Source organism: Alligator sinensis, unplaced genomic scaffold (genome assembly GCF_000455745.1).
Source record: "Alligator sinensis unplaced genomic scaffold, ASM45574v1 scaffold1064_1, whole genome shotgun sequence".
Lineage (NCBI taxonomy): Eukaryota > Metazoa > Chordata > Crocodylia > Alligatoridae > Alligator > Alligator sinensis.
This window is the reverse complement of record NW_005843145.1, coordinates 82,140-95,197: the sequence shown is the minus strand read 5'-3', so window position 1 is coordinate 95,197 and position 13,058 is coordinate 82,140. Positions and strand designations below refer to the sequence as shown.

Below are 13,058 nucleotides of genomic sequence, written 5' to 3'. Positions count from 1 at the left end.
CGTGTAGGTGCTTTCTCTTTGGCTTCACAAGGTGTGATAACATTCTTGATTTTGGATTATCTTGTTTTGAGTATGGGAAGTTTTGCTTACTGCTGCTTCTGTTCTAATAATGCTTCCAATTATCTGTCAGAGGTACCCAGAAATGGGGATGGGTCTGTTTATATGTTGAAATGTATACAAATAAAACATTGCATGCATATACAAAGTCATCTAGGCCAGTGTTTCCCAACCTTTTCCAGCCCAAGGTGCACTTACATTAATAAAAATTTTCCGTGGCACACCTGTCAAGGTACTCCCCATCCTCATGCCTATTGTAGCTCATTGCCATGGCAAAATTCCATGGCACACCTGTTCATTTCTGATGGCACACTTTTGTGCCATGGCACGCTGGTTGGGGAACACTGATCTAGGCTTCCTGAATAGAAATATGGCTGGAAATCACTTTAAAGTTTGGTTTCTATTGGAATTGCATTGGACCTCACTCATTCAGTATTATTTTTATTTTTTCTGAATATATTTGTCTATCTCTGTATTGGGTAGAATGGAGAAAATGCTCAGAAAGTGGGATTTTATCGTTGAGGGAAATGGCTCTGCCTCTGCCAGGTCAGTGGTGAGCTTTCTGCCAGGTCAGTGGTGATTTCTGCCTCCTCTCACCCCTGAGTATTTATTCTAGAAACTAGGGTATGTCTGCTTATGTGAGCTGAATCTGGTTTACTGTACCCCTCCCTTCCTACCATATGCAAAGTTCTTTCTTAAAGTACTGGTTGGAGAATGCCTTTCAGGGCCTGCAGTTTTGTATGTGATGCTGTATTGAAATACATTGCTCTGTTCAAATTTTTTTGAGCTATTGTAAGACAGCAATAACGAATTGTTATTGGCACTGCCACATTGATTTGATTTATGCCATGTTGTTAGGCATTCATATCAAGTTCAGGTTCAACTATAAGGGCTTGGATCTTTTAAAAAAATTAAAAATGAGATTAAGATGCATGATTTTTAGTATCCATGCCTTTATCTAGTTTGTTGAATTCAGTATGAATGGAAAAACTCATGCTAATTACCTTTGCTTAATATTAAATGAGATATAATCATGATCTGAAGGATAGTCTTTTGTTTGGTTCTTTGTTAAAATCAGACCCTTAAATTTATATCAGGCCTTGCAAAAGAGTAAACGGGTGTTTATTACCATTGTATTGAGTTGATAGGGATTCCAGGTGTTAGTAATTACATTGTATTTAAAACTATATTAATCTACAGATTGTCAAAGTCATTTGAGATTTCACAGCTTTGTGTTGTACATTAAGCATTAAGATCCTATTGTAAAACTTACTGTTCTTGTCATAGCTGCCCTGTGTCATAGGGCCCTGCTCCAGGTTCAAATTAAAGCTGCATAGAAACCAGCTATGGAGTTGTTGTACATTTTCAAGAGCTAACTTTATAGTTGGTTGGTTCTTTTTATAGCTGGATAGTCATTTTTGTTGTGTGATAATTACTTTGCATGTGTGGCTGATATAAATTTATTGTTCAATTTACCAGTAAATTGTGTAATATATTTAACATGTAGCAGGGGCCTTAAGAACAGCATACCTATTTTGTGTAATATTTATGAATAATTATTTGCATAATAGTTAATCAACACAATTTTTTGTTTACATAACTGGAAACAAACTTATTCCAGTGTTTCAAACTTGAATGACCATATTTTGAAATTGTTCATTGCCTACATGAACATTTTCATATTTTATATACAGTTTTAAAACAGGCTACATCTGGGGGTGGCAGCCTCCAGCCTGTGGGCTGGATGGCACATGTGGAACCTTTGGATCTGGCCCACAGGCATATGGCTTCAGTGACAGGGCACATGTTTTGTGGGCATTCTCCCTGGGCTGCTGCAGGGATAAATGCCACTGTCAGCGTGGTCCTAGTGCCCACTTATCCAGTCTTAACACACAGTGGCCCATTCTGGCCTTCAGCCACCCCTAGACTACATGAATAATTTCACACGATGAATTAAAATTATTTACATTTAATAGCCTGCTATATAACTGCAGTTACAATACAGTAGGTCTTGTACTGTGGGTGTTTCTATACAAGTTTGAATAACATTTGATTTGTTAGTTTTATTTTACTTATGCATTTTAAAATTATTTGTAGCCTGACACCTTTCCAAAGAGGTATCATATGAGATGAAGCTGTTTGCTTGCTGAATTTCTCTTCTGCAGGGTGAATGGGGTGAGGAGAGTCCAAGAGTCTAAATACACATTATGGTTGTGTTGAGGTGATGTTGTATTAGTAGTGGTCCAGGACAAATGTGAGAGGCAAGGATATTTGTGGGTGATTTATTGGATCAAAATTGGGAGGGATGTAGACAAGCTTTTCGGTACCACTGTATACTTGCTCAGGTCTCTGAGGAAAAAAGGCAGACCTAGAAAAGCTAAATAGCAGATAAAACAAAGACTTGTGCAAAACTCCATATGTAAATAAAATCAGGATTAAGGGATATTATCAGGTCACTAACAGATAAGAGAAATGCAGTAGAAATGGTAACCCTGTAAGTGGAGAGCAAAACCATGCAAGAGGGTTGTTATCATCTGTGGCCTGCAGGAAAATTAGCGGGGACCAGTTACGTTATAATGGGTCTTGAAATCAGTGTCTGTGTTAAGTCACTGGTTCTTAGTGTCCAGTAAGCTAATGAATTTTTACTCCTAGGCCCATCTTTATTTTTTAAATGTCTCTTGAGCGTGAGGACTGTGAGGTCAGAAAGGGAGTATTTTTTGTGGAAAATGTTATCTTATGTTCTAGTGTCTCTGTTTTTCAGGCCTATTTCTCAATTTGACCTTTTCTTTTTTGTTACCACCTTGCAGAGGCCAGCAAACTTGTCATGTCATATGTAGCAGCTGTTTGTGGAAAAGGAGCTGAAGTTAATCAAGTAAAAGAACAACTTTTACAGTCAAATCCAGTGCTTGAAGGTAAGTGTCCAGTAATAGATATAGAAACTAACTGTATTGTATTAGCCTATTTTTTCAGCTGTTTTTGACAATTGAGTTCAAGTAAACAATAAGTTCAAATACCTGTACTAGGATTAAACTGTCAGTCTTGTCATACCATGGTTAATAAACTCACTGCACCTCTCCAGGTTTTTTCCAAGAGTACTCTTTCTCAGTTCTTTGTTGTGTAACAGAGGCATGTTGGAGCAGTGTGTGGATGGGGCCCTAGGCTGAAGTCCACTCCTTGGATGGGGCTAGGGATGCAGTCTCTGGTCTTTCAGATGCGATTACCTCAGTAGTCTTGACTTAGGTTAGGTACTTAAAGTTTATTTCCTTCTGTGATCCATGGTTGTAGTATCTAGTAGTCGGATTAACTTCTTAAAAGTATTTATTTGGAGCAAAAGCATTTAATAGAAAAGAGATCTGAAAGCAGTAAACCTATCCATATGCATGTCTGTCATTCTCTCCTGCTTACTATTCCTTGCATCAGGCAAAAGACCTAACTCAGTTGCTTCTGCAGTCTTTTCATGTATTTGTCTGTTTCCCCTGAGCACGACCTCTTCTCTTCTTTTAACTGTTTACTGATTTATTTTAACCTGAGCCTCTTGCTTTAAAAAAATGAGTTTTTCCATCTTTCTTGCATACAGAATATGGAAACTAGAAGTTCCCCATTTTCTTATAATTGGTTCCAAAAGCGTTTTTTCTGTAGGTCCATTGTGTTGCTTCCATGATTGACTTCCCTGTATTAACACTTAGTTCTAGCTTACTACTCAACAGTGGGGAAGTATCATAGCTAATTACACAATTACTTCCCCTCATCACCAGGCCAAATACAGAATTTGTAAAATTATGATATTTCATTATGTGCTTAGCAGTTCCATGTCTGTGAAAGATTCAACAACAAGCAGAGTGTGTTGTCTTTTGTTTAATGTGTTGCAAAGAAATGCATGCAAATGGAAGTAAAAACATTAAAGGAAGGGAGGGAGGCATAATGCTCTGAACAGAAAAGAATAGGAAATGTGCTGAGAGAAGGTCAGAGATGTGGGAGTTGGTAACAGTTTATAATGGTAATCATTCAGGAATAAAGTTTCAAGATGCAAAACCAAAGTCTAAAGTATTTAAATGAGCACATATGCCAGATGAGCCTGTCCTGCTGATGAAAAATGTTCTACAAAAGACTGAATGGAGGAAATGCAATCTGAAGTCATTTCTGATTGACAGATAATTCAGTTTTTATCATTTTTATTAAAGAAAAACTTGATACATGGGCAAAATTGATAGGAGCTTTCAGGTTTTCTCTAAACAGTGCTGAATGGTTCCCTGGAGACTGCTAAAATCCGCTGAGTTTCTTGAGTAGAGAGCACCAGTTGTAGGGTCTTGTTACAGGCAAGGTTTGCTCATGCTGTTGGACAGTGGTCCTATCAGTGCTGCTAAAATGGTGTCTGATACCAAGTGGGGTTGATGGTCCCTCCACTTCTGTGGGTCAGGTCCTATAGTTTGGGAAACTCACTCTTAAATAAAATAAGTAAAAATGTTTAAGTAAATTTGGAAAGGATGCAGTGTATTTGTGCTGCGTGTTGCTGTGTTACCCGGTTCTGGGTTGCATTTCAGTAGCTGAGATGTGACACTATATCACTGCATGTTTAGCAGTGATGAAGCTCTGAGCAGGCATTTACATATATTTTTTTAGCTGCAAACTGCCTATGTGAGATCAGACTCAGCCTTTGTATGCAGTTGTTTCAGCTAAGCTGTAATACAATAAAATAAAAGAGCAGAAATATTCTTAATCTCAATAAGTTTTCTTATGGGAGTGCTCTGTTTTTAACTGTAGCTGCTTCCCTAGATTAGCATAAGAAACACTGAGCTTGGTAGAAAACTGAGGAATGTCTCCTTTCATAATGAAACATTTGTATTTGAATCTGTTTATAGTTATAAATAACTCTTTATGTTTAATAATATGCAGCTCAGAGCCATGGTTGTTGAAAAGATGATTTATTGTACTGTATAAAGTTTTTAAAACAATTCTTTCACTTATCCCTGGCCTTTGAGAGCAACCAGCTTTGCCTTTTTGGCCTGAGTTTTGATCCAGAATAGCTTCTCCATGCAAATTTTTCAAAGCAGAAAAACATGTATTTTTCCACCCACGGAAATGTCAGCTTTACGTGCACATTAAATATAAATAAATAAATAAATAAAATCTTGGGATAAGTCAGTCATAGCTTTCTCTTAGGAGCATGAGCACCATGTTTCAAACGAGCAAAAGGTATATATTCCCTCTTGGCAAACAGCTTAAAATATGTGATTTAGGATTTTAACTTGTCCCACGATTTATTTTGAATTCACGTTGTATGTTGTGGGCTGGTGGTTCAGCAACTGAGCTTAGCCCTGAGAGAGAGCTTTCCTCTATGCCTTTTATTGTCAGAAACCTGAACAGGTTTTAAAAAAAATAAAAATAAGCTTTTATACCAAGTTTTATGCAAACTCAGGGAACTGATGGACAGGATCCACTGAGAGGAAAGTTGGGAGAAAAGGAGTCCAAGATCACTGGCTGTACTTCAAGGAGGCTCTTTTAAGGGTGTGGAGGCAAGCTATCCTGATGACAGAAGAATGGGAGATGCAACAGAAGACCAGCTTGGCTAGACAGCAGTCTCTTCAACAAGTTGTAACTTAAAAAATATCCGAGAAAAAGTGGAAACTTGGTCATGTCACTAGGGAAGAGTATAAGAGTATCGTGTGTGCTTTGGCCTTTCTGATTTTGTCCCTGCATGCACAATTTGAGATGCAACTGGCAAGGGCCATCAAAGGCAGTGAAAAAGAGCTTCTATAGGTATGTCAAAATGAAGAGAAAGACCAAAGAAACTGTAGGTCCCTTGTAGAAAGTTGAAGGCAATCCAAATATTTAATTCTTTTTTTTTTTTTTTTTTTTTTACTTCAGTCTTTAAAAATAGGGGCAGCTGCCAGATAGATGACAAGTGTAATTGGCAGCAAAGATAGGGAAGAGTCGAACAGAATAATGGCAGAGCAGGTTAGGGAGGATTTAGAGCAGCTAGATGCATCCTAGAAGTACTGATAGAATTGGCTGAGGTAATTTCAGAGGTATTAGCTATCCTTTTTGAGAACTTGTGGAGGTTGGATGAGGTCCTGGATAATTAGAAAAGGAGCAATATGGTGCCCACCTTTATGAAAGGGAAGAAGAAAGTTCTGGGGAACAACAGATCAGTCCATCTAATCTCGATACCTAGAAAGATCGTGGAGCAGGTCCTCAAGAAATCTTTTGTGAAGCACCTAGAGGAGAACAAGGTGATCAGGACCAGTTGGCATGGATTCACCAAGAGCATGTCATGCCTGACTAACCCGATTTCTTTCTTTAATAAAGTGACAGAGTCAGTGAATTGTGGAGAGCAGCAGATTTTAGCAAGGCTTCTGACAGTGTTGCCTATGACATTCTCATTAGCAGGCTAAGGAAATAAAGACTAGACAAAAGTAATGTAGATCAGGTGTGCTAAGCCTCTGGCCCGTGGGCCATATCTGGCCTACAGCGCCATCCCATCTGACCTATGGGGCTCCCCATGGGTTAGGAAATATGATGGTGGGGGAGCAGTGGTCATTAATATGGCCACCCTCCCCTATGGTCAAATTCATAACTCCAAGCTCTGTGGCAGGTTGGAGCTGGGCCACGCTTCTTCCCTCATGTTTGGATCGGGGCTGGGCCATGGCCCCTCCCTGCCTCAGGGCCAGGCCACTCCTCTTGTGGGGCCTTGTTGGGGCTGGGCTTTGCCCTCTCCCCCTACAGGGGCCAGGCTATACCCCCTTCAACTGTGGTGCTGGGTTAACCCTCCACACTCCTCCATGTGACCACATGGTATCTACTGTGCCTGCCCTGGGTGCTGGATCAGGGTCACTGGCTGGATCTGGCCCATGGATGACCTGGGCACTGCCCATCTGGCCTGTGAGGGGAAAAAGTTGAGCACCACTGCTGTAGATGGAGTTGGATCTTGGTGCTTAACAAATAGTCACTAATAGCTAAATGTCTACTTGGGAGGAGGTATCAACTGGAGTTCCCCAGGGATCTATCCTGGGTCTGGTATTGCCTAACATGTTAATGATTTGCATGATGGGATTGAGTGTATGCTTGGCCAATCTGTGGATGACACCAAATTGTGTGAAGCTGCAGATAATCTGGTGTGGGGGGGTAAGGCTAAGGTCCAGAATGTCCTGGATAGTCAGAAAAAATGGTCTGCAGTGAAGTAAATAAAATTCAACAAGGACAAGTGCCAAGCCCTGTACTTGGGACAGAATAATTGCATGCACAAGTACAGACTGGGGAATGAGTGGGTAGGTTGCAGTACAGCAGAGAAGGACCTGGGGTGTTACATATGAATATGAGCCAACAGTGTGCTCTTGGTACAAAAAAGGCTAACAGTATATTAGGTTGCATTAACAAGAGTGTCCCTTGCAAACCAAGGGAAGTGATTCCTCTGCTCTACTCAGTGCTGGTGAGGTCTTAGCTAGAGTATTGTGTTCAGTTTTGGGTCCCTCACTTGAAGAAAGATGTGGAAAGATTGGAGAGTCCAGTGGAGAGCAACAAATGATCAGTGGCCTGCAATGTGTGACTTTTGAGGAAAGGCTTATAGTAGGGTGGTTTAGTTTGGAGAAGAGAAGACTTTAGGGGGAGTTGGTTAGAGTTTTCAAATACCTGAAGAGAGAGGAGGGAGATGGGCTTTTCTCTCTGGCTGTAGAAAATAGGACTAGGAGCAATGGCATTAAGCTGCTGCAGGAAAATTTAGGCTGGAGATTAAAAGGAAGTTTCTGACTATGAAGGTAGTCAAGCATTGGAGCAGGCTACCTGCAGAAGCTGTAGAATCTGCAGCAGTTTTCAAGCGCAGGTTGGACAGATACTTGACTGGAATGGTTAGTCAGGGATGATCGCAGGGGAGCCAGACTAGATGACTTTGTGAGGTCCCTTCCAACCCTTTTTTCCTATGATCTTATGCAAACAAAGCAGACTTAGGTTATGCTGATATTGGAGAAGTTTGTCTTTTCTTAGGCTTTCCTATGTTGGAAAGTTGCTTCAGTCTAACTGAAACTGTAATTTTAAAGGGGTGCAAAGGACACTTAAAAAATTTCAGTTTAGGTTAATTTGATTAGAATTTGATTTCAGCTAAGCTGAAGTAGGCCACTCATACTACACTATAGTGTTCTTAGTGGTTCAGCCAGCTAAATTTATGTAAAATTGTGATTTCCAGGAAACTAAGTCAACTTTCTAATGGAGAATAAGACTTCAGTCTCATCTACTCTGTCCTTGGTTTTGGCCAATCTCTTGTCTTTTGTGTAATGGGACATTAGTGTTCAGTTTTAGTAAGTGACAGGCTGTCTTTTTCTTGAATTTTTCCCAAAGAGAAATATGTTACATTAATATTTTATATATTTATAGTCTGTCTTGGCAGTAAAAATTTGATCTGAATTGAAGATCTGAAACATCATGGGTAACTGTTCAGTCTACATGCAATTCTGCTTGTCTATAGTTTCACTTGGCAACATTTTCATATTTTACTCATGACCATCCTCCCATCCTGTCCCCTCCTCCCCCACCCCCAAGAACTGTTCAGTGCACAATCATTATTTAGGAGCTCATCTTTCATTTGTGATATCAGGAGCCCATCCTCAGCGACTGATAGTGATATCGCAAACACAGGACTATGTATTGCTTTCCACAAGGCATGAATGGGTTTTTTAAAGCAAAACTGCTATCCACTGTAAGTGGCTTGTTATTTAATATTTTCACATTCTCTACCATGATACCTATATATTTTTCCTTTTCTTTCCTCCCAGCTTTTGGAAATGCCAAAACTGTAAGGAATGACAACTCTTCTAGATTTGTGAGTATAAGACATTAGCATAAATATACTGATAAGAACAAAATTTCAGAAGGAGATTCGTGTGTGATGGGCTTTTGTATAGCTGCAGAAATGGTGGAGGGCATGTCTAGAACATCAAAATATGATACTTTCTTGAATGAATGAGGAGAAAAATCAGCTGCTCAGCCACTTAGCATAATTTCTAAGGTTGTCCATGTGAATGAGTAACATGGCACTGTCTAGATTTTCTTAGAACCATGCCAGGAATCATATACCACATGGCCCAATGGTTACTGAGCTATCAGGCTCCTGATTACGTTCATCCAGGATGAAGGCTCTCTCTCAAGGTCAACTCCTGCTCAGTAGGTTTTGAGAGTTCATTTACTGCTTCTGCTCATGCTGCCCCTCCCTTTGTCTGTGTTTATGAACTGGACAGAGTGGAATGTGTTTATCTTGGGTCTTGCAGGCATGGAACAAAGTTGAATGTGTGTTGGAATACTATGGAAAGTACTTGGGACAAGGAATGATTTATTTTTTAATGCAAAAATCTTACAACGCATAACTGGAGCCTATTCTTTCCTTGAGTAATCCCAAAGTGCATTAATACCTTGTGTGTGCCCTGCTCCACACCTCTGAACAATCTCCCAACCAGGAATAATTCTGTTCATGTTATTATCCCAAAACAATTGTTTTCCTCTTATATTTCTGATTTGATTTATTTGGATGATATCTCCTTATGTCGCTGAAGTTGGTGTTTGGCAGTCTCAACCATAATCACATTTTTTTTCTATCCATTTGAAGAATCACAACGCTCATTAAACTGAATTACCCAATTGCTCCCTTTGTTATTTAAGGCCCATTACCATAAATGTTTCTGTCTTAAAAGCTGTGCTTTACTACTAGTAAATTTGAAATGCTTGCCCTGAAAGAAAGAACTTAATTTGTATGAACTTATAAAAATGACAAAATCAGTTTTAAGAAGATATTGCATGATTTTCCTTTGGTAAATCCTAAAATTCCTACAATATATTGTTCTTACAGGGAAAATACATGGATATTGAATTTGATTTCAAAGGTGATCCACTTGGAGGAGTTATAAGTAACTGTGAGTATTGCATTTGGTACTAACCTAAAATGTTTCAAGGACCTTGTTCAAAGTTTAGAGAAAAAAAGAAAGATAAATTAGTGAGGCAATAAAGTATTCAAATTTCAATTAAACTTAAGCAGTTATGTGGTAGTTACCAGAAAGTACTAGTAATATTACTTTTTTTTTTCTTTGGTTGGATACAGAATAGTGTATAAATAAATTGAAAATCTGTTTGAAGAAGTGGAATGTGGTGTATTGTTTAAAGGACCATAGGCAAGGCTCATTTGTTGACATTTCAGATGTCATTTTTCTTTCAGTCTACCAAACATTATTGGGAGGTTCTAAACAAGAAAAAGTGGTGAAAAAATAAAAAGTCCTTTGTTTGTGCTGACAATGATAAGCCACTGCACAAAAGTACCATTGGTAAGATAGGAAAACATTGTAGGGTGGTCATTAATTTAACTAAACCGAAAGAAACTGTAAAAACTTTAGCACAGGTTGGGATACAAGAAAAAAAAGCTTGCTCTTGGGGAAATACAGAAACAATTAATTTCTGAGGCAGAGATCAGCTTATGATTTGTGAGGCTTCCACAGTATCTACAGAATCCCTTGACTTGCTTTTTGAAAGGGAGAATTTGACTAAACCGTTAGTTTCCTTGCTGATATTTGAATTCAATCTTTTAAATGTTTTTTTCCTGGGGGTACTTCGTAAGCTTTCAAAGCTTTTTAAAAAGGGTGGGGGTGGTATAATGGTGGTGGAGCAGAGGTGCAACAAAGGAGGGTGTGTAGTATATTGCCACTTATTTTACTTGGAGGTATTAGGATTGTTAAATCTTGTCCTTGATTATCTGCAGAACTGCCTGGACACCTGACCGTAGATCTTTGCTCTTGTGTTTTAATTGAGGATGTCAGGGTGTTGAATCTTTGATAAACATCTATTCTTTCAGAGTCACCCAAGGCCTGACCTTAAACATTTAACTGTCTACATTGAGGGAAGGGTGTGATTGACTAGAAAGATTACCATTGATTTTAAAGAGGTCTGTCCTATAATGCTTTATGTGCTGTGTATAGGAATAAAGCCTTCAAGGAAAATTAGCATGAAATAATAAAATAAAAATGATTATAACACCTACTTAGCTGGTAGTCGGATCTGGCTTGTTTCCAACCTGAAGGTAGTTTTCTAGTTGATGATTATAAATACATATATAGTCATTACATAGCTGTATGTAATGACTGAATACACAACCTTTTAATTCATGTGGCATGTTATTAAAATAATATATTTAAAAATAAAAACAGAACTTATTTGTTATAGATAGGATATAGGAGATCTTGAGGCATGTGATAAAATATACCGTAATCAACCACTTCTCCCGTAGACTACAGAATAATAATTTTCATAGATTTCACAGACAGATCTGGAAGGGACCTCGCAAGATCATCAGGTCCAGCCCCTTGCCCAAGGGGCAGGAAGTCAGCAGGAGTCAAATGATCCTAGCAAGATAGGCATCCAAGTGTTTTTGAAAGTATCTGGAGTAGGTGCTTAAGCCACCTCTGGGGGGAGTCTATTCCAGGCCCTGGGGACTCGGACAGTAAAGAAGTTTTTTCCTTATGTCCAGCCTAAAACGGTCTTCCAGGAGCTTATGAGCATTGGACCTTGTCTTCCAATGGGGTGCCCTGGTGAACAGACCTTCTCCCAGTTCCTGATGCATACCCCTTATATACTTATAGCCTGCAATCAAGTCACCCCTTAGCCTATGCTTTTCTAGGCTGAAGAGTCCCATGTCTCTCAGCCTGTCCTCATAAGGCCGGCTGTCTTGTCCTCTAATCATGCGCGTGGCTCTCTGGACTCTCTCAAGCTTCTCCACATACTTTCTGAATTGTGGATCCCAGAACTGGACACCGTGTTCCAGCTGTGGTCTCACCAAGGCTGAGTAAAGTGGGAGGATGACTTCCTGGGTCTTGCTTGAGATGCATCAGTAGATGCAAGCCAGCGTTTTGTCCGCTTTACTGGCTGCAGCATCGCAGTGGTGGCTCATGTTCATCTTGTGGTCGATCATGACCCCCAAGTTTCTTTTGGTTGTGGTGCTAGCGAGTATAGCACTGCCGAACCTATAAGTGTGGTGTGGGTTTTTCCTCTCGAGGTGGAACATCTTGCATTTCTCAGTGTTGAATGCCATCAGGTTTTGATCCACCCACCTTGTAAGCCTGTCAAGGTCTGCCTGGATTGCCAGCCTATCCTCTAGGGTGACTGCACTTCCCCATAGCTTGGTGTCATCAGGGAACTTAGCCAGTCTGCTTCTGACACCAGAGTCCAGATCGTTTATAAACACATTGAAAAATACAGGTCTGAGAATGGAGCACTGGGGGATACCACTGGTCACCATGTGCCATGTTGATTTGGTTTCATCAACTATCACTCTCTGGGTCCATCCACAGAGCCAGTTCTCCAGCAATTGGACCATTAAATTGTTGAGACTGCAATTCCCCAATTTTTCCATGAGGACGTCATGGAACACCAGGTCAAAGGTTTTCTTAAAGTCCAAAGAAAGAAATTTTATAATATTTTATGTTTTTGCTCATAAGTTAAAATGAGTTGAACCAGGTGAATTATCAGAAAGATAAAGAGCCCATAATTAGTGGTAGTGTTTCTCACAGTTGGTGCTCAATTACAGCTCCAAACAGTTGTTATGATGCAAGGGAGATGCTGAAATTTCTTATCTTGTGGATAAGTAATAAAGCTTGTATATGTCTTTAGTAACTTTTGGGCTGGGTAGAGACATTTCAAATAAACCACTATAAGCAATCACTTTATGTAATTGGTTTACATTCTAAACCTATAACAGAACAGAAGTTTGGTGCACAAAACCAATCTAAACCTCTAACAGTACAGGCAGTCCTCAGACTTATGACACTCTTGGTTCCTGAACACTGCTTCTTAAGTTGAAACGTTGTGACTCAGAACCAATTTTTCCATAGGAACAGTGTTACAAATGGGGGATTGGTTCCTTTACAATGGTCAATATTGCATGCAGCTGGTAAGTGGTGGAAGAGGAGGGGGAAGGGAAGGGGCATGGAGGGACTGGGCCTGGGTGGGCATGGGGAGGGAGGGCAGTGGCTCCTGCC

General features: G+C 39.7%; 1 protein-coding gene across 1 annotated transcript in view; it reads left to right on the top strand.

Annotated features, from left to right (window-relative positions):
- MYO1B (myosin IB) overlaps nt 1-13,058 on the top strand; it is a gene marked incomplete at its 3' end in the record, with an annotated part of 162,988 nt that overhangs the window by 70,940 nt on the left and 78,990 nt on the right. Inside the window, exons 4-6 of the mRNA XM_014526743.2 lie at nt 2,865-2,969; nt 8,820-8,866; nt 9,887-9,950. Of these exons, the coding sequence (XP_014382229.2) occupies nt 2,865-2,969; nt 8,820-8,866; nt 9,887-9,950 (216 nt within the window). The remainder of the gene's footprint in view (nt 1-2,864; nt 2,970-8,819; nt 8,867-9,886; nt 9,951-13,058) is intronic.